This window comes from Procambarus clarkii, chromosome 89 (assembly GCF_040958095.1).
Source record: "Procambarus clarkii isolate CNS0578487 chromosome 89, FALCON_Pclarkii_2.0, whole genome shotgun sequence".
Taxonomy (NCBI): Eukaryota; Metazoa; Arthropoda; class Malacostraca; order Decapoda; family Cambaridae; genus Procambarus; species Procambarus clarkii.
This window is the reverse complement of record NC_091238.1, coordinates 8623085-8645790: the sequence shown is the minus strand read 5'-3', so window position 1 is coordinate 8645790 and position 22706 is coordinate 8623085. Positions and strand designations below refer to the sequence as shown.

At 45.3% G+C, this 22706-nt stretch overlaps 1 protein-coding gene across 6 annotated transcripts in view; it reads right to left on the bottom strand.

The window, feature by feature from the left end:
- The window catches only part of Wdr59 (WD repeat domain 59), a 241877-nt gene that overhangs the window by 79245 nt on the left and 139926 nt on the right, over positions 1-22706 (bottom strand). For all 6 annotated transcript variants that reach the window (XM_045767261.2, XM_045767260.2, XM_045767262.2 and 3 more), the window contains 4 exons: positions 18210-18334; positions 6259-6340; positions 2738-2856; positions 2222-2345 (listed from right to left, as the gene is read on the bottom strand). In XM_045767261.2, the coding sequence (XP_045623217.1) occupies positions 2222-2345; positions 2738-2856; positions 6259-6340; positions 18210-18334 (450 nt within the window). The remainder of the gene's footprint in view (positions 1-2221; positions 2346-2737; positions 2857-6258; positions 6341-18209; positions 18335-22706) is intronic.

Sequence of the window (22706 nt, the reverse complement as noted above, 5' to 3'; positions counted from 1 at the left end):
GCCAGACCTGCATAGGCCACTTTGAAAATGTTCGGTTGACACATATGCTCGGTTGACTAAAGTACTGTAGTTGTTCTTATGATGGTTACCTCTGCTCTCAATAGATGCCTGTCAAGTTTAAATTAGCTACTTGTACAAACAGTATTTAGATTTTCAATGGAACATTTATAACCATAATGTACGACTCTTTCAAACGTAAAACATTTTAAAACAAAAATAAATAAATTAGTTACATAAGAAATACAAAAATCAGTTATATTGTTTGTAAATAATCGTACCATAATAAAATAAAGTAGTGACTTCTAATAAGAGAGAATACATTTGATTTACAATATTACACACAATAATTCTTGTGAAATAAGGAGTATAGTGTGTGAGAGTACATACAAACCCTCTGAGCTGCTTGCAGATTGGGGGGATGGGAGATGGGGCATGCAGTAACATCCAACATGACTTTGTGAGAGCACCACACTAACACTAGAGTAAGCAAATTTGTCTGACTACTTTACTACTCTGTTCATAACCTTCCACCACTTAAAACTAATTATCTGTTTCTCACGCTGAGGCAGCAGCCATAAATGAATGTTACTAATTAACAGATTTTGGTCTAATTAAACAAAAATCATATCCTTACATGGAAACCATGAACAATCAAAGTAACATACACAGAAGCAATGGCTTCAAGCTCAACAAACCACATCGTAGTTCAGAAAACAGAAGATGCTTTTCATCCATAGGGTAATTAACCCCAGAACTGCATACAAACTGAAGATTTAAATGCTAGGACAGTACTCCAGTTCAAAATTAAGCCTGAAAAAGTCCTTAGGAATAATTGGGTGATCTTTAAGAAGCTACCAGCTTTTTGTCTCCCATCACCGCCATAAGTAACAGTGGTCCTCAAGTAAATTCAGGCAAATATTGATAAACAAGAGAGAGAGAAAGACAAAACAATTTCAAGCACATTAAGAAAAAATATATAAAAATATTATTTTATATATATATATATATATATATATATATATATATATATATATATATATATATATATATATATATATATATATATATATATATAAAAATATTATTTTATATATATATATATATATATATATATATATATATATATATATATATATATATATATATATATATATGTCGTACCTAGTAGCCAGAATGCACTTCTCAGCCTACTATGCAAGGCCCGATTTGCCTAATAAGCCAAGTTTTCATGAATTAATGATTTTTCGACCACCTAACCTACTTAACCTAACCTAACCTAACTTTTTCGGCTACCTAACCTAACCTAACCTTTAAAGATAGGTTAGGTTAGGTTAGGTAGGGTTGGTTAGGTTCGGTCATATATCTACGTTAATTTTAACTCAAATAAAAAAAAATTGACCTCATACATAATGAAATGGGTAGCTTTATCATTTCATAAGAAAAAAATTAGAGAAAATATATTAATTCAGGAAAACTTGGCTTATTAGGCAAATCGGGGCTTGCATAGTAGGCCGAGAAGTGCATTCTGGCTACTAGGTACGACATATATATATATATATATATATATATATATATATATATGTCGTACCTAGTAGCCAGAACGCACTTCTCAGCCTACTATGCAGGGCCCGATTTGCCTAATAAGCCAAGTTTTCATGAATTTATTGCTTTTCGACTACCTAACCTACCTAACCTAACCTAACCTAACTTTTTCGGCTACCTAACCTAACCTAACCTATAAAGATAGGTTAGGTTAGGTTAGGTAGGGTTGGTTAGGTTCGGTCATATATCTACGTTAATTTTAACTCCAATAAAAAAAATTGACCTCATACATAATGAAATGGATAGCTTTATCATTTCATAAGAAAAAAATTAGAGAAAATATAATAATTCAGGAAAACTTGGCTTATTAGGCAAAACGGGCCTTGCATAGTAGGCCGAGAAGTGCATTCTGGCTACTAGGTACAACATATATATATATATATATATATATACACTGTATATATATATATATATATATACACTGTATATATATATATATATATATATATATATATATATATATATATATATATATATATATATATATATATATATATATATATATATATATATATATATATAAATAAATAAATATATAATGGGCACAAACTGTATGTAAATACCAGTACAGTACTGAATTAATATATAAACACATTACATAATTATCAACAATACTCACACTATTAGACTCTGTACGGCCCTTCCGCATGTAAGCTGTATTCTGAGGTTCTGTCTTTGTGCCAAAAACACAGCAAAGCATTGTTGCAGTCTGCACATCATTCAGGGTAAGGTAGTGATCCAGACTGTTAAAAATATCCATATTATTACCTACTGAATACAAAATAAATCATCAACAAATCTGCAAAGCTTTGAAAAGGAAAACACTAGTATTGAATGCAATGAAATCTCTCTTTCTGGGTGGGCCTTGATGGCCCTGAGGGAGACCAGATCCTGGTCCTGGTCTCTGGGAGGTGTTTGTGTTTTGATAGAGCCTAGTTTGGTACCTGGGTTTAAAGGTCTCCAGTGTTTAGCTTGGGAAGATAAAGAGGAAAGCCCTCACAAAATCTGTTATCGTAATAAACAAGATTATGATCACAGTTTCGTGACACTGTACTGCATTAGGATAGACAACAGCTAAACTAAATAAGCTATTGAAATACTCTTAAGCAGGTTTAAATTTTAGTTTATAACATACATGGAGTTGATAAGCTTGCGGGCAAAAGGGTGATGTGTCCAAGGGGAGTCCGTGTAATCTGATGCATTTGTACTCGAGTCAGAACCAAGTGAAGCTGTAGCTGCTGCTAGGGACCACACCTGTCATAAATTTGTATTTTATAAATTAACTATAGTAATGTCAGAAGAAAAGAACAGTACATCTGCATATTCAGTACAATAATACATCTCTGAAAAGACCTACAATAAGGTTTACAATATTTTAAATATCTATTTAATAACAGTACCTTATAATTACAAGTAATAATAACACAAAAACAAGTTTCTAGCCATGTCAAGGCCACTTGAGATGATTTACCTGAGAGCATTTGGCCCTCAGGTAAATTCAGGTATATACACCAAAGAATAACATGAGTGAAGCCTCTAATATCAATACACTGTGTTGACCAAACCACACACCAGAAGATGAAGAGACGATGAAGTTTCGATCCGTCCTGGACCATTATCAAGTCAATTGTGATGAGATTACGGAGGCACGAGCATAAGTAAGGCAAGAGAACGGTGAAGAGGAGGAAATCTTAGAGGAAGGTAAGAACAGGGTGAAAGGTACAGAAGGGATAGGTGTAATAAAGGGTGTAATAATAGGAGTAAGAATGGGAGCGTAAGAAAAGAAAGAGAAAAAGGAAGGGTAGACTTATGTTAAGTCACGTTAGTTAAGATAGTTTAGAGCATTAGAGTATATACTGTGAAAGGGAAGAGTCAACAACAACAAAGCCAGGACTAAGGTTCATGTTGGGTAGGTTGTGTATCAGAGCCATGTCGACAAGATGGCGTCTGTGAAGAGTAGAGGCAGGAAAGATTATTTTAGAAGAAGACCAATCAACAGGATGATTAGAATCCCTAACATGTCAAAAGAGAGCATTGTTTGTGTCTGCAGACTTAACATTTCTTTTGTGTTCCTTAAGTCTGTCATTTAATGTACGGCCAGTTTCCCAAAAGTATTGGAAAAGAACAAGACGAACATGAAATAGAGTAGACACCAGCAGCATTAGAAGCAGGAGGAGAATTGTGAACCAGATTAGTATGATGAGTGTTAGTTTGTCAAAAGGCGAGCTTTATGCCAAGAGGACGAAGGATATAAGCAAAAGTTTTGAGTTCAGATATGAAGGGAAGCCAAAGCACAGTGCTAATAGTGTTGAAAGCAGGTTTAGGATGAAAGAAATTTCATTTAGTTTGAGAATAGGCACAGTTGATAAAATGTAAAGGTTAACGAAGGAGAGAGAAAAATTTGCAGATATAGGAAATTTCAGAATCAAGAAACTGAGGGTCACTGATGCATAGAGCACAGAGGAAGAGAGAGATGAGAACACTTGTTAACATAAGGAGGATGGCAGAAAAAGAAGTGAATGTACATACCACTATGCATGGGTTTGTGGTAGACAGAGAAAGAGAACCCAGACATAGAGCTGTGAACATGAACGTGAAGAAAAGGAAGGAGGGAATTAGATTTCCATTCAACTTTGAAATGGATGGAAGGAGCCAGATTGTTAAGAGAGGAGAGGAGAGGAAAGGTTGGAAAAGACTAAGGTCATAAGGCAATAAAGCAAAAATGTCATCAACATAGTGAAGCCAGGGAGAGGGACGAGTATCAATAGTGGGAAGAAGAAGAAAGGTTTCAAAGTATTCCATGTAAAGATGGGGATCCCATAGGGACACCGAAAGTTTGAGAGAAGTATTTACCGTTGAAAGAGAATGAGTTAGAGTCAACACAGAGTCTGATGATTTCGAGGAAAACGTCAGTGGGAAGCGGGAGATGAAGAAAGCCCTCAGTCGCCTTCTGACTAAGGAAAGAGAGAACATCATCAGGGGGAAGATTAGTAAACAGAGAGTCAACATCAAGACTAAATATGTTACAGGAGGGCTGCAGGTGCAATCTTTCTATGAAGTCCTGAGAGTGATGAAGGTGGGCAGGAGAAAAAGTACCAAGGTAACCTGCTTGATGGGATTCTGGGAGTTCTTCTACTCCCCAAGCCCGGCCCGAGGCCAGGCTCGACTTATGAGAGTTTGGTCCACCAGGCTGTTGCTTGGAGCGGCCCGCAGGCCCACATACCCACCACAGCCTGGCTGATCCGGAACTTCTCTTAGAAAACAGTCCAGTTTTCTCTTGAAGATGTCCACGGTTGTTCCGGCAATATTTCTTATAGTCGCTGGGAGGACGTTGAACAACCTCTGATGTTTATACAGTGTTCTCTGATTGTGCCTATGGCACCTCTGCTCTTCACTGGTTCAATCTTGCATTTTCTTCCATATCGTTCACTCAAGTACATTGTTATTTTACTGTGTAGATTTGGGACCTGGCCCGCCAGTATTTTCCATGTGTATATTATTGTATATTATCATAGATAATAGTATATTATCATATATTATATTATCATAGTGGTCTGGCAACTGAGAGAGAGAAAAGCTCCCTATTCTGAACCAATGTTGTTCAGGGTTATGTAGACACTGTGATTCCATGTGTTTTGTGATCTTACTTTTTAGCACATTTTTGAAGATTTTTGTGATGTGTGACATTAGAGCCTATAATTTTTGGTCTATAATTTTTTTTAATCAGTTTTAGTACCGCCTTCGTGAAGTAGCATGATCTCTCCTGTTTTAAGTATGACAGGAATAACACCACCAATATCTAGGCTGTCTCCAAACAAGGTTTAGAGCCTATGACAGTGGTTTTCTGCAATTCTTGATGAATACTGAATTCCAGGAGTCTGGTGGGCCTGATGCAGAGTGCATGAGCATGCTATCTATTGCTGCTTCAAAGTAGAATGTGGTTAGGGTGACATCTGATATATGGTTCAATGGCAATGTCCTGTGTCACATTCATAAAGAATTCACTTGGATCATTGATTTTCAATGTGTTCAGAGGTTCACCGAGAACTGAACCTTCACTGTACTGTAACCTCAGTATTTCACTTTTTTTATGTCATCTGTGAAGGTTTTGTCTCTGTTACTGTAACAATATCTGGCATCTAAAGCTGAAATGAGTGTGTCTGTAATTATCTAAGTGTAGTTACAGGACAAAAGCTATGCTTGTGGTGTCCCATCTTCCCAGTACGCTATGTCATATAACGTTTTGAAACTACTGATTGTTTTGGCCTCCACCACCTTCTCACCTAACTACTTCCAACCATCTACCACTCTGTTGGTAAAAGAAAACTTTTAATATTTTTTCGGCGCCTTAGTTTCCTTAGCTTGAATCTGTGTCCTCTTGTTCTTGAAGTTGCTGATTTCAGGAGTTCCTCTTTGTCAATCTGGTTGATTCGTGTAGAGCCTATATGTTTTGCTCCAGCTTCATAGAAATGCTGTTATATGCTAAACTACTTTCTCCTAGTAATGTGCTCTATTTACAAAAAAATTACAGGTCAACAACATGAAAGTTTAAGCAGGAAGGAAAATATGCACACCCAATATTGGTGGATTTACAAACTTCTGTACATGTAGCGTAATAAACATCAATATTGAAAATTAAAATGCCAAACTACCAACCTGAACAAGATCTTTTCGACTAACAGCAGCAGCTGCATCCCTGTTGCGTGTGCATGTGCCCACTATATCATTTTCATCTAGCCTGCCAACAAAGGATTAGCATGTAATGACACCAACAAAATATACTGATGATACAAAACAACCATTGAAGCTAACTGCTTGGCATGAATTACCAAACTGCCATACTGATTATATCTGCCTACTTGTTAGAACTTCCTTATCTCAACTGTTTACACACACTGTTTTGGGAAATATAATTTTTTTGTATTTACTGTATGATCAGTAAAAATTGAACATAGAAAATGTTTGAGCCTTAGCACAAAACCAAATCTAATCCCTGACTATTTTTTAACCCGTATTTATATTTTGCAGTTGGTTGCTAGCAAATGTTAATTTAGAGTTGAAACATATTTTTAATTTTAGTTGTATACAGTATTACAGTTTTAGTAAGAAAAAACTTGCTCTTTCCATCATATTAAAAATCCATAGCAGTAGTAGTCCAGGGAGAAAGTTGAGCCAGATTGAGATTAAGAGGGATCATGTCATGCAAGGTACAGTTGCCCAATTGAAACACAAATGTGAAAATTTCAAGGGAGGTCAGGCAGGTAATGAGAGGCTGTCATTCAGTTAGATCTCAAACTCTCACGCTTTGAAATCAGCTGATGACATAGCAAAGAAAACAGGCGTTAAAGCTTCATACTTTCTAGGGCATGTGTAAGGAATAACGCTTGTGGCTATCTGACCTTAATCATGCCAGCTAAATATTTGTGACGACAAGCCTTGTTATGAGAGCAAAAGCAGGGCACCCCAAATGGCTCTGTCATATCAATACACAACTCCCATCTTGCAGTGTTGTACAGTAAAGACCAATAGAACACTACCTCTACCATAAGAGCATTAAAAAAAAACCAGCGTTGAATGTAATGCAACGCCATTATCTGGGTGAGCCCGGTGGCTCCCTGAAGCTTATCGGGCTAATGTATGTTATGTTAGACCGGGACATTAGCTATGGAGTTCAGACCTACCAGGGACCAGTGCCAGAACCTGGCCCCTTCAGAGAGGTTTCAGGGAGCAATGGCCCTGGAAAACCCCATATGGTTGGGGGTTTTCCTTATCTGCCATCGACCGGGGTTAGGCACCCAGAAAGGTAGGCGTAACAAAACAAACCCCACATGGTAAGAAACTACAACAAAAACCAAACAGAGAGGTAGAAACTCCCTACAAACTCAAGGAAACAAGCAAACATCACACTTTAATGCTGTGCCGATTGTCTGCGCAGCCCTAATCTGTAAAATCTGTACTCCCTTGAGCGCAGGCGGGTGAGATATATAATAATTTACATGTGGAAAATGTTAGAGGGGCTGATCCCAAACCTGCACACAGAAATAACATCACATGAGACCAGAAGACATGGCAGGATGTGCAGAATACCCCCATTGAAAAGCGGAGGTGCAACAGGTACTCTGAGAGAGAACTCTATCAACATCAGAGGCCCGAGACTGTTCAACACGCTTCCGCTACACATAAGGGGCATAACTGGCCGACCCCTCACAGTGTTCAAGAGAGAACTGGATAAGCACCTCCAAAGGATACCTGATCAACCAGGCTGTGACTCATACGTCAGGCTGCGAGCAGCCGCGTCCAACAGCCTGGTTGATCAGTCCAGCAACCAGGAGGTCTGGTCGACGACCGAGCCGCGGGGACGCTAAGCCCCGGAAGCACCTCAAGGTAACCTCAAGGTAAGGTAGCCCTCCCCACCCTGACAGGAGGAGGGGGGTCCCCGGACCTCACCGCGCTGGCTGCCTAGCACCAGTTCGGAAGCTAAGCTTCAACCAACGCGAAAAAACCACAAACTGGTGGGAGGTAGGGTTGCCAGGGAGCCTCTGGGGCTCATCCAGAAAATGGTGTTTCATTACATTTAACCCTGGTTTTCTGTGGGGAGCCCCTACGACTCCCTGGAGCTTCATACCCAAGGAGAAGGAAAAGAAAGGGCTGACCCGGGAGGCGGCTGCCACAAACTCTGCAACCAAAGTCGAGACAATAGGCAGCAACCTGCAACCCAAAGCAACACAAGAACGCTCAGGAGCAGACACGCTCACAAATGAACGTGCGGCCAGGAACCTGTGCGACCCCTAAATCCTCGTGCCTGAAATGAACCCAAGACGTCACCAAACACGACAGCAAAAGCTGCAGATGTCTGAACGGCACGGGCGCAAAGGACAGACTGCAGGCTGGTAGACTTAAGAAAACTGCGGATGACCTGGGAGACCCCGAGTCCTGAACAGGGAACAAGGGGGAACCGGATCAACCCAAAGTGTATCCCCAGCCACAGAACGCAGGTAACGGCGAAGATCCGCAACTGGACAACACATTCCACACCCCTGGCCGAACCAACCAAGCATCAAAAACCCAAGAACCCCTCCAGAAAGCAACCGTCACGACTATCTGCTTGATACCTGCTTGATGGGGTTCTGGGAGTTCTTCTACTCCCCAAGCCCAGCCCGTGGCCAGGCTCGACTTGTGAGAGTCTGTTCCACCAGGCTGTTGCTTAGAGCGACCCGCAGGCCCACATACCCACCACAGCCCGGCTGATCCGGAACTTCTCTTAGAAAACAATCCAGTTTTCTCTTGAAGATGTCCACGGTTGTTCTGGCAATATTTCTTATAGTCGCTGGGAGGACGTTGAACAACCGCGTACCTCTGATGTTTATACAGTGTTCTCTGATTGTGCCTCTGCTCTTCACTGGTTCAATCTTGCATTTTCTTCCATATCGTTCACTCCAGTACATTGTTATTTTACTGTGTAGATTTGGGACCTGGCCCTCCAGTATTTTCCACGTGTATATTATTTGGTATCTCTCTCGTCTCCTTTCTAAAGAGTACATTTGGAGAGCTTTGAGATGATCCCAATAATTTAGGTGTTTTATCTCGTCTATGCGTGCCGTATATGTTCTCTGTATTCCCTCTATTTCAGCAATCTCTCCTGCTCTGAAGGGGGAAGTGAGTACTGACCAGTACTCAAGACCGGACAACACAAGTGACTTGAAGAGTACAACCATTGTGATGGGATCCCTGGATTTGAAAGTTCTCGTAATCCATCCGATCATTTTTCTGGCCGACGCAATATTGGCTTGGTTATGCTCCCTAAACGTTAGATCGTCAGACATCATTATTCCCAAATCCTTGACATATTGTTTTTCTACTATGGGAAGATTCGATTGTGTTTTGTACCCTGTATTAAGTTTCAGATCCTCATTTTTGCCATACCTGAGTACCTGAAATTTATCACTGTTAAACACCATGTTATTTTCTGCTGCCCAATCGAAAACTTTGTTGACATCTGCTTGTAATTTGTCAATGTCTTCAACAGAGGTAATTTTCATGCTGATTTTTGTATCATCTGCGGAGGATGACACGAAGCTGTGACATGCATTTTTGTCTATATCTGATATGAGAATAAGGAACAGTAATGGTGCAAGGACTGTACCTTGAGGTACAGAGCTTTTAACATCGCTTGGACTTGATTTTATTTGATTGACTGTTACTCTTTGTGTTCTGTTCGACAGGAAACTGAGTATCCAGCGTCCTACTTTACCAGTTATTCCCATTGACCTCATTTTGTGTGCTATCACCCCATGGTCACATTTGTTGAACGCCTTTGCAAAGTCTGTGTATACAACATCTGCATTTTGCTTTTCTTCTAGAGCTTCTGTAATTTTGTCATAGTAATTACCTAAGTGTAATTACCTAAGTGTAGTTACAGGATGAGAGCTACGCTCGTGGTGTCCCGTCTTCCCAGCACTCTTTGTCATATAACGCTTTGAAACTACTGACAGTCTTGGCATAATATGTTGGTTGAGTAACTGTCACAGACAGGATACTCCCGCTCTAAGTCCATGTTGTCCTGGGTTGTGCAACTCATTGTTTTCCATAAAACTAGAAATCTGATTCCTAATCACTCTTTCAAATACTTTTATTATGTGTGATGTTAGTGCAACTGGCCTATAATTTTTTGCCAAGGCTTTACTTTCCCCTTGTGCAGAGGAGCAATATCTGCAGATATAAGTGCTGCTGGTATCTCCCCTGTATCTAGGCTCTTTCTCCATATTATGCTGAGTGCTCTCGCTACTGGTACTTTATATTTCTTTATGAATATTGAATTCCATGAGTCAGGCCCAGAAGCTGAGTGCATAGGCATATTGTCAATTTCTCTTTCAAAGTCTTCCGAGTTTGTGGTAATATCCGTTATATTATCTGCAGCTTGAATGTCATTCATAAAGAAGCTGTCTGGGTCATCAACTTTCAGGTTGTTTATTGGTGTGCTAAACATAGCCTCATACTGGCTTCTTAGAATTTCACTAATCTCTTTCTTGTCCTGTGTACGTACCTTCATTTGTAATTAACGGTCCAATACTGGTCGAGGTTTTCTATTTTGATTTTGCGTATGTGAAAAAATATTTGATTTTTCTTTATCTCTTGTATAGCTTTTTGTTCCAATTCCATTTCCTCAGACTCATATGATCGCTTCAACGTTTGTTCTATTTCTTCGATCTCCCTGCTTAGGCTTATTTTCCTTGCTTGTGATAGTTGTGTCTGCCGAAGCATTTCCATAATTTTTTTCCTTCTCTTGTACAGTCGTCTGAGTTCTCTTAATAGAGTGGACCTCTTTCTGCCCCTCCTCACAGGCACGTGCTTCAAGCAGACCTTGTAAGCTTCAGCTGTCAGTTGATCTATTCCCTGTGTCGCCAGAAGGACGGAGAAGGGCTGCAAGCGTACAAACCTACCATAGTACCAAAAGAGCAGAAACCTCTGTGCCGGAAGCCAGAAGCTCCCCGACCCGAGCCACAAAGGCCAATGCCAACAAGGTATAGCCTTAGAAAAACAATCTTGAACTGAAGGGGCTACCACAAACTGAGGAGAGGAAGGATAAAAGAGCACCCTGATCAAGGATCAGGATGGCTCCGGCGGTGCATGAGCAGGCCGGAGATGAAACAACATCAGAAGCGTACGGAACGGGGCGGATGTGATGTCCACCCCAAACACAAGCTGGAGAGGCTCCTCCAGTGCCGTACAATACGAGGCGACAGTAAGAAGCATCAATTAACAGTCATGAAAAACCCAAGAAAGGGCAAGACAATACGATGCAAAAGAGAAGACAATCTATGAAGAACAAGAAAATGGAGAATCGAAATGCCAGGAACGTCATACTGTTGCCGAGATGAAGCTCACAGGTGGGACACCATCAACTAAGCCACCTGATTACCATAGAGATGGTGATACACCCGCGTCTGCTCTAACTGAGGAAAAGGCCGAACCAGTCACGTACAGGACCAGTCCGATCTGCCAAAAGAGGTGGAGCTGCGAGAAATGCCCCGGGTTCGGACACCTATCAAGCAGCGTCTGAAAACAAAGCTGGGCCGGCCACCAAGAGACCACGAGGACTACTCTCCTTGGGAAGGACAACAACCAAGCCAGAACCCGAAGCAACAGCTGGACTGGGAGAAGAGGAACAGGTAACTTCACCTCTACCAGTCCTGCCTGGTCGAGGTGGTTACCGAATGCCTAATGTGGAAGGCATTAGGCATTCGGTAACTCCTGCAAATGCCTGCCGAAGGCATTTACCGTGAACGCCTCGCAGGTGGGTAAGGGCGCCACATAGAATGTGAGACGCTGAGATCACGCCGACGCAAAGAAGTCCATGTCCAGGAGTCCATATGTCCGGCAGAGCCAACGAAACGAGTTGGCGACGACCGGCCAAACCGTGAATAGAGGAATGAACCGAGATAGGCCGTCCGCCAGGACGTAGGACACCCCAGACATGAAACGCACAGCTAGCCAAACCCCGAGGATCCAGTAGACGAGCCACTCGAAGGGACAAACCCCAAAGGTTAAGGACCTAAGAGAATCTCCATGGTTCCGGCAATGAACTACCGAAAAACAGTTCAAATGGACCCGGATGGGAGAGTCCCGAGTGACCCGAACCCTCCAAAGCACAAACCAGACAGCCACAAACTCCCGAACCGTGCTGTGAGCTCGACGGACAGACGGACCCCACTGTCCCCGGCCGGCCTGGTGAGCACTGGCCAGAAAGCCCCAGCTGAGAGATGACCCGACTGTGTCTGCCCCAGAACAGGTGGGAACCTCAGAAGGATGGGGTGGAACGACCACGTCCAAATGCACCCACACCAAGATGACATAACGAAGTGCAAGGGAAGAAGCCCAACCCGCCAGCCCCGAACCCCCAAAGGGGGAGAAGCCGCCCGATGCCACCAGAAGCCGGAAGACAACCACAAGCGAGAGCCAACAGAGCAAGCTGCTCCCCCAGCGCCCCATCAACAGCGAAGGGAACAGAACCCTTTCTGAAAGAAAATGTGTATATATATATATATATATATATATATATATATATAACTGAAAACTCACACCCCAGAAGTGACTCGAACCCATACTGCCAGGAGCAACGCAACTGGTATGTACAGGGACGCCTTAATCCGCTTGACCATCACGACCAGACATAAGGAAGTGATAGCCGAGGCTATTTGACCCACTTCCCCGCTGGCACTCGGATGGTAATCTTGGGCATAGCATTTTATCAAATCACCTCATTTTTTTGGGGCAACACGTGAGGAACACAAATGCGAACAAGCCTGAATGGTCCCCAGGACAATATGCAACTGAAAACTCACACCCCAGAAGTGACTCGAACCCATACTGCCAGGAGCAACGCAACTGGTATGTACAGGGACGCCTTAATCCGCTTGACCATCACGACCAGACATAAGGAAGTGATAGCCGAGGCTATTTGACCCACTTCCCCGCTGGCACTCGGATGGTAATCTTGGGCATAGCATTTTATCAAATCACCTCATTTTTTTTTGGGGGCAACACGTGAGGAACACAAATGCGAACAAGCCTGAATGGTCCCCAGGACAATATGCAACTGAAAACTCACACCCCAGAAGTGACTCGAACCCATACTGCCAGGAGCAACGCAACTGGTATGTACAGGGACGCCTTAATCCGCTTGACCATCACGACCAGACATAAGGAAGTGATAGCCGAGGCTATTTGACCCACTTCCCCGCTGGCACTCGGATGGTAATCTTGGGCATAGCATTTTATCAAATCACCTCATTTTTTTGGGGCAACACGTGAGGAACACAAATGCGAACAAGCCTGAATGGTCCCCAGGACAATATGCAACTGAAAACTCACACCCCAGAAGTGACTCGAACCCATACTGCCAGGAGCAACGCAACTGGTATGTACAGGGACGCCTTAATCCGCTTGACCATCACGACCAGACATAAGGAAGTGATAGCCGAGGCTATTTGACCCACTTCCCCGCTGGCACTCGGATGGTAATCTTGGGCATAGCATTTTATCAAATCACCTCATTTTTTTGGGGCAACACGTGAGGAACACAAATGCGAACAAGCCTGAATGGTCCCCAGGACAATATGCAACTGAAAACTCACACCCCAGAAGTGACTCGAACCCATACTGCCAGGAGCAACGCAACTGGTATGTACAGGGACGCCTTAATCCGCTTGACCATCACGACCAGACATAAGGAAGTGATAGCCGAGGCTATTTGACCCACTTCCCCGCTGGCACTCGGATGGTAATCTTGGGCATAGCATTTTATCAAATCACCTCATTTTTTTGGGGCAACACGTGAGGAACACAAATGCGAACAAGCCTGAATGGTCCCCAGGACAATATGCAACTGAAAACTCACACCCCAGAAGTGACTCGAACCAAGATTACCATCCGAGTGCCAGCGGGGAAGTGGGTCAAATAGCCTCGGCTATCACTTCCTTATGTCTGGTCGTGATGGTCAAGCGGATTAAGGCGTCCCTGTACATACCAGTTGCGTTGCTCCTGGCAGTATGGGTTCGAGTCACTTCTGGGGTGTGAGTTTTCAGTTGCATATTGTCCTGGGGACCATTCAGGCTTGTTCGCATTTGTGTTCCTCACGTGTTGCCCCAAAAAAATGAGGTGATTTGATAAAATGCTATGCCCAAGATTACCATCCGAGTGCCAGCGGGGAAGTGGGTCAAATAGCCTCGGCTATCACTTCCTTATGTCTGGTCGTGATGGTCAAGCGGATTAAGGCGTCCCTGTACATACCAGTTGCGTTGCTCCTGGCAGTATGGGTTCGAGTCACTTCTGGGGTGTGAGTTTTCAGTTGCATATTGTCCTGGGGACCATTCAGGCTTGTTCGCATTTGTGTTCCTCACGTGTTGCCCCAAAAAAATGAGGTGATTTGATAAAATGCTATGCCCAAGATTACCATCCGAGTGCCAGCGGGGAAGTGGGTCAAATAGCCTCGGCTATCACTTCCTTATGTCTGGTCGTGATGGTCAAGCGGATTAAGGCGTCCCTGTACATACCAGTTGCGTTGCTCCTGGCAGTATGGGTTCGAGTCACTTCTGGGGTGTGAGTTTTCAGTTGCATATTGTCCTGGGGACCATTCAGGCTTGTTCGCATATATATATATATATATATATATATAAATACACACACACACAGACCCAGCCAAGTCCGGACCTAAGAGGGAACCAGATGGGACTTCTGCCAGTTCACTAGGAACCCAAACCCGGTGAGCTGGGAAAGAACCACATCTCTGGCGAGCAGACACGCGGACTGGCTGGGAGCCCAGACCAGCCAGTCGTTAAGGTAGGCCAGCACCTGAAGGCCTAAGAGACACTGGTGGTGGCCGGCCGGCCGAGCGGACAGCATGCTGGACACGTGATCCTGTGGTCCCGGGTTCGATCCCAGGCGCCGGCGAGAAATGATGGGCAGAGTTTCTTTCACCCTATGCCACTGTTACCTAGCAGTAAATTGGTACCTGGGAGTTAGTTAGCTGTCACGGGCTGCTTCCTGGGGGTGGAGGCCTGGTCGAGGACCGGGCTGCGGGGACACTAAAGCCCCGAAATCAACTCAAGATAACACAGACAGACCACCACAACCCGGGTTAAGGGGTGTGAACATGCAAGGTGCTAGGTTCAACCCGAATGGGAAACTACTGAAAGCGGTAACCCCGACGCCCCACAACAAAACCGAGTCAATCCTTGAACTCCGAATGAATCGGAACGTGCCAATATGTGTTTGTGCCAACATGTGCCTCTGGACCTCTCTGGAGGTCCAGAGACACCATCCAAGCACCCGGCTCCAACAAAAGCCAGACCTGGGATAGAGTAGTCATCTGACAAGAGGGGGGCAATAGACCCATGGGTTCAAACGGGACAAGTCCAGAATAAATTGCACAGTCTCGTTTCGGGACTGGAAACAGACGGGAAACCCATCTGAGGGACGCCATCGTTTTGACCACGCCCAAGCGTATCCACTCTGAGATGACCTGACAGAGCGCAAGACCCATCAGCCCTGAACCCTCCAACAGAGGAGGGGCCAATCAATGCCACTGCAGGCCATCAGAAATGTCCCGAAAAGCCTACAAATTGTGAGACCAAGCATGAGCGAACAGCCGATGCCTCTTATGAGAAACCGACTTACGCACAGAGCAATCACTGCACCAACCAAAGGAAGACGGGTCCGAAGGCAGCGCTGGCCCAGAAACTGGCCCCAGCGGCCTACCACAACAAGTGAAATCTAGAGTCCAGGCACGACCCTTCCGGGAGGAACCCCCCCGGACCCCCAAAGAACCAACAAGTCTGACATCGGACGACAACTAGAAGAGGCTGCCTGCAGAAACTGCCCAACCGCAGACTCTGCAAACAGCAAGGGACAAAAAAGGTGATGAAACTTAAAGAGCCAGGGCTCTAGTAGATTCCAACGAGGAAGCGAGTACCACCTGCCGACACGCGAGATGTAAGGCAAAAAACTGCGACACCGCATCTTGCAGGTTCAGGGCAAACAGCTTCAACAGCACAAATGATGAATGTGCTGCGAGACCAAGGCACCAGCCCCAGGAATGGCCCCAAGCGCTTCCACATCCTCCTCAAGCCAAACCGAAGACAACTCCGAAAGGGAACAGACGCGCATGACCAAAGCCAACAGGCCACGAGCACTCAAGTCCTCAGCAACCAATGCAGCCAATAGGGAGGGGAACCTGCATGTGAAGCTGAACCATGCCAACATCCCGCTAAAGGGCAGGGGCGAACAAACATGCATTGAGGTGTTCGATTTCGCCCTCCAGGTAAACGTAGACCATCGTCAACACCTTGCACCCCTCAAGTGTGCAGGTACGACAGAAAGAACTCCAACCAGACAGAGAACTTACGGAGTGCCAAGCATCCAACGACAACACAGGTCAGTCCGCTAGCCAGGACGACTCCAGAACCTCATAACGATGCCAGTATGGAGACGAAGACCCAAACCTGAAGGAAGATGGATCCATTATAGAGGCATAATCTGGGTCGCACAGGAGGTAAGCCACAATGGCCGCCCATACCTCAGTAGGCACGACGTGGGAAGCCAAAAACCTCCGGAAGAATGGAACTGATGAACCCGAAGGGACACGGAACCGAACCCGGGGAGTGGCTGACACCAAATCCAACTCGTACGCAGAGGGAGGGAAAGAAAACCCCACTCCTTGTAACAGTAAGCCCTGCTCAGAGGATAGAAAAACCCAGGTGGGGTCCAATGGGGCCCAAGGCCCCAAAGTCAGCACCTCTCCAGCCCAGGGAACCTCCACACCAGGACCCAGGGAACCTCCACACCAGGACCCAGGGAACCTCCACACCAGGACCCAGGGAACCTCCACACCAGGACCCAGGGAACCTCCACACCAGGACCCAGGGCAGAGTCATTCTCCAAAGCCCCTGCATCACAAGACAAAGCCAGGGCAGCCAGAAAGGCAGGAAAGGAGGGGGGCCACTGGCCAGACCCTGTTGCCATGACTGGAGGAACCGACTCGAATGCCTCTGTTGCCCCCCCCCCCCCACGCCCCAGAAGGGGCAACCCCCGAAACTGCTCGAGTCTCAGAACCTTCTAAACCCTGCCCCGACACCAAAGCCCTCAGATGCTTTGCAGCAGGAAGCAGGGAGGGGAGGGGAAGACCAGAATGAACCACAGCAGGGGGAAGAATGAGGGGGTGCAGACTGAACCAAGGTGGAAGCGACCAACACCCTTAAGTCCAGGTCCCTATAAACAAAACAGGGCAGTCTCCGGGCTTCCGGGGTAGCAATCAACCTAGCGCATTGCAGCAACCTAAATCTAGCATGCAATGCCTGAGCCACCTGCAACTGGATGAAGTCAACAGTGAACTGGGTGAAGTGTGTCACAAACAAGCAACAATTCTCGCAAGACTCTGGGTCGATGGTGTCACCAACCCAGCAGGCAGCATGATGGAGGCAAAAACAGTGAAAATCACTCTGAGACAAGGGGACAGAGCAACTCTCTAACTCACACAAGGCGAGAGGGGACCCAGGGGTAGCATCCATCAGACCCTTTGCATTCCCCTGTGGGGTTCCCAAGGCCCAGGTTTCCCAGGGTTTGTTTTGGGATGCTTACCTTTTTGGGTGCCTGATCCAGTCGATGGCAGACATAGAATGCTCCAAATCACATGTGCATTTCTATAGGCCACTGTTCCTCATGCCTCTTTGAGGTGGCCAGGTTCTGGCTCATGGTTCCCGGTTTGAATTGAACACATATCATCTCAGCCTCATGCCTCAACTTTCAACTCCTCTCTCAATTTATGCCACTATACTCATTGAGTTATTATTCCAAAACATATTGAACTGTACATTATTAATGGCATAAATTGTGCACAATATTCTACTGTACTGTATTTTGTTTACAATATTTAGTGGAAATGTATTGTGATGAACTTTTGAATATAAAATCCATATCTGTTGGATATGGAAGGATATGCTTGTCTATTTAATCAATTTGCCTTGAATGACAGCATTTGGTCTTAAGCTGATCAGACTGTGATGACCACTCAAGCACAGAGAAGCAAAATCTTAAAAATAAACAATTCTTACACGTAAGATGCTCCAAGATCTTTTGAGAAGGGCATCAAGGATTTAACGTCATATATTAAGACACTCCCTGCCTTAAATGATCGTCCTGCTTCCTCCTCATTTTTCCCACGTTTACTCTTGACTTTCTGAAAAGTTTGAAGAATTAGACTAGCAATTAAAATTCTGTGAATATTTAAGTCATAAAATTTAATTTGCCAGACTAACCAGAGACCACACTATTGGTTTTGTTTACTGCAGCTCTGGAGTGGAATCTTGTGAAGCCTGAAAGAAGTTATGGGGGCCTAAAATATATCGAAGTTGAGTAAATTTATTATACATTATACTGTTCATATCAAAGTAATGAAATAAACAAACAAGTGATAGTTATGTGAATTAAAAACTGTTTTTCTTTGGAAAAAAAATCAGCTTTGAATGTAATGAAATGCCATTTTCTGGGTGAGCCCCAGAGGCTCCCCAGAGCTTACCAGCTGATATGTATGTATTAGACCGTGACATCAATCGATTGGAGTACTTTTGCCTAACGGGGACCACAAGCCAGAACCTGGCCCCCCTTAGAAAGGCTAGGGAAGCAACGGCCTATGGAAATCCCCAGGTGTTTGGAAGCATTCCATGTCCGCTATCGACTGGGGTTGGCACCCAGAAAGGTAGGCATAACAAAACAAGCCTCACATGGTAAAAATTGCAACCTTAAAGGTGAACAGGGAGGCAGAACTCCCAAACTAAAACAACCAAACAAGCAAATGTCACTAACACCGCCGCGTCAATCATCCACACAGTCCTCCACCCCCAGAAGGGGGCAGGGGGTCCCAGACCCCTCACACTAGCCACTCCAGCTATCAGTTCAGAGGTTGAGCATCAAGAAACGCAAAAACCCTCGACCAAAGGGTGAAAGGGTGCCGGGCAGCCTCCGGGGTTCATTCAGAAAAAGATGCTTCATTACATTCAACACTGGTATTCTGTGGGGAGCCCCTACGGCTCCCTGGAGCTAACTAACCAAAGAAAAGAAAAAGAGGGAATGATTCGGGAGGAGGCTTCCACTCGCATCTCTACTCACAGTCGAGACAACTGGCTGCAGCCTGTGACTGAAAGCGACACACGCCCCACTAGGGCCAGGAACACTGACCTAGTAACGGGCAGCCAGGACTCTGTTCGACCTCCAAAATCCCTGTGCCCGAATGTCAGCCAAGACAAGTCACCAAAGAGGGCAGCCAAAAGCAGCAAATTTACGAACGCAATGCGCACGAGGATAGACCGCAGGCTGGCTGGACTGAATAACCCTGCGGATGACTTGGGAGACCCGAGCCCTGGAACAGGGAACAAGGGAGACCGGGTAAACCCAAAGCACATTCCAGGCCACAGAGGCCATGGAGCGCAGGTAACAGCGAAGAACCGCAGCTGGACATCACACAGGATGCACCCCTGGCCTGAACAACGAAGCATCACCAAGCCAAGGGCATCTCCAGAAAGCCACCGACCCATTCTATGCCAGAAATGAAGGAGAAGGCTGCAACCGAACAAACCGACTACAAGGACCGAAAGAGCAGAAACCTCTGCACCAAAGGAGAGCATGAAGCTTCCAGACCCGATCCCCAGGACCAAAGCCAACAGGAAAAAAGAGCCTTGGAAAAACAAACCCAAACTAAAGGGGCCACCACAAACCTAGGAGAGAAGAGAAAAGAAAGCACCCGGTCCAAGGACCTGTACGGCTCAGGCAACACATGAGCAGGCTGGAGGTGAAACAAAGCACGAGGAAGCTTACAGAATGAGGTGGAAGGGACATCCACCCTGAATGCAAGCAGGAGCGGCTCCGCCAGTGCCACACGGGACAAAGCGACAGTATTTGCACCAAAGTAAGGTCCTGAAAAAGCCAAGAAAGAAAGAACAAGACAACCCGTCCAGAACCAGAAAACAACTTATGAAGACAGAGAGAAGAAGAGAGAGAAAATATGAGAGAGAAAAGAATGCCAGGAAACTTCATACTGTTACCGAGGTGAAACTTTCAGGTGGGACACCATCAACGAAGCCACTTGATCACCACACAAGTGGCGATAAGCCCATTCCAAAAAGACCAGATACGATAAGCGGAGGAGAAGATCGAACCAGCCAGGTACCTGACTGGACCAATCTGCTGATAGAGGGAGAGCTGTAGAAAACATCACGGGTTCAGAAACCAAGCAAGCAGTGCCTGAAACCAAGGCTGGGCCGACCACCAAGGAGCCAACAGGACTACTCTTCCCTGGGAAATCTCCAACTGAGCCAGAACCCAAAGCAACAGCTGGACCGGGAAGAAGAGGTACAGGTAACCCCACCTCGACCAGTCCCGCCGAAAAGAGTCCACCACAATGCTTTGTAGTCAGAGAAGGGTGCACCATATACAGGAAGACACCAAGACCACGCCTACGCAAAGAGGCCCATCTTCAGCAGAGCCAACTGAATGAGTCGGCATCAACCATCCAGTCTGTGGACACAGAAAGGAACCGAGACAGGCTGTCTGCCAGGACAATGGACACACCCTGGACGGGAACCGCATGGAGAGCTAAACCCTGAGAATCTGAAAGATGAGTCACTCAAAGCGACCAGCCCCAAAGAGCCAAGGACCGAAGAGAACCCCCGAGATTCAGACAGTGAACACCCGGAGAGCAGTTGGAATGGAGCTGGATCGTGGAACCCCAAGCGACCCAAACCCTCCGAAGCGATAACCAAACCTCTGCAAACACCTGCCCCATACTGTAGAGCCCGATGGAAGGACGGACCCCACCGCCACTTGCTGGCCTGGTGAGCACTGGTCACAAAGCCTCAGCTGAAAGATGAGGCATCAATGAACACATCGGGTGAGGACTCGGGAAGGCACCAAGGCACTGAACCCCGAAAAACCCGAAGAGGATTGGTTGATTGGAAATCTACATCCACCTGCAGACATTGCAACACAGAAGCTGGTAGTGACATACAAGGAGAAGTTGAAAGAACTCAGTTCTCTACCTGAACACTGGGTCTGTTCAATATCAGGGAACTGAACATGTACATAGTCCAGTCTAGCACTAACATTAGTATAGTCAACATGCACATACTAGGATACACAACAATATGTAGTACAGACGTAGGAGTTACGGAAATATGCAATGAAAAGACCTTAAATACGGTTCAAGCACCGGTAGCTAGGGACAAGAGAGTATAAGCAATAAGATGAACTAATAAGACCTATCTTGAGGTTATCTTGAGATGATTTCGGGGCTTTTTTTTAGTGTCCCCGTGGCCCGGTCCTCGACCAGGCCTCCACCCCCAGGAAGCAGCCCGTGACAGCTGACTAACACCCAGGTACCTATTTTACTGCTAGGTAACAAGGGCATAGGGTGAAAGAAACTGTGCCCATTGTTTCTCGCCGGCGCCCGGGATCAAACCCAGGGACCACAGGGTCACAAGTCCAGTGTGCTGTCCGCTCGGCCAACCGGCTCCCGCTCGGCCGACCGGCTCCTAGGTAGCAATTGATAACTGAATGTACAAGATCAACTATATATACAGAGAGACTCCAGTGTACATATGTAAGAGTGCAGCCAGGCACTGAACAACGGTCAATGAATGAGTGTCCAGATAGCATTGAATGAGTCAATGAAGGAGCAGCCAGAGTCAAGAAAAGATTCAAATCATAAAGATTAAATCAAAAGTTACCAAAATTCGGGGCCGTGGCCCACAGTGAAAAGAAGCATATATACTTACAAACCAAAGTCACGTGAAGATGCACACAAGGATTGGCCAATACACAAATTGGTCAATCAAAACACTACAAACAATACCCAACACTCATCCAAAAATTGAGAACCAATAACTGGCTGACGGTGTCGCCAGACCGTATAATCTCTCCTGTAAAGAGTAGGCACTATAGTGTGACAACACGGCTTAGCCGTGTAATATTCTGGGAGCATCGCTAATCAATTATGTCTGGAGTTGCGTGTGCAGTAGGAGATTAGGTATCGTGTAGAGGTGGAGGTGGGGTCACACCGAGCCACCCCACACCCATGTGAAGAGAAAAGAACTGCGTGTTTACTCCATATATAAAACCCAGAACTACCCCAATATCTAGGGGGGCTATGACTGGACATGTAAGATGAGTGAGTGCAGCATATTACCCGTGATAAAGGTCACAGAACACCAACACATGTTTACACCGAACATAAACAAAACGATCACCCTCGGCCCATGCTCAGGACGCATGAGGTCCGAGCTGCACCACCCGTCTTTCGGGGAGGGTGCCTACAAAGTTTATTCAATGATCAGTATTGTCAAGACAGAGTGCGGAGAGAAGAAGTGATTATAAAATAATTAGATTTAGTATCGAAAGATGATGAGTAGTACAGACGAGGACCAATGATGCCACATCATTGATGCCACATCAAATTTGTACAAGGAGAGGGTATAAGAAAACCCCACTCCCTGCAGCAACAAGCCCCGCTCAGAGGGTACCAAAACCCAAGTGGGGTCAAACGGGACCCAAGGCTCCCA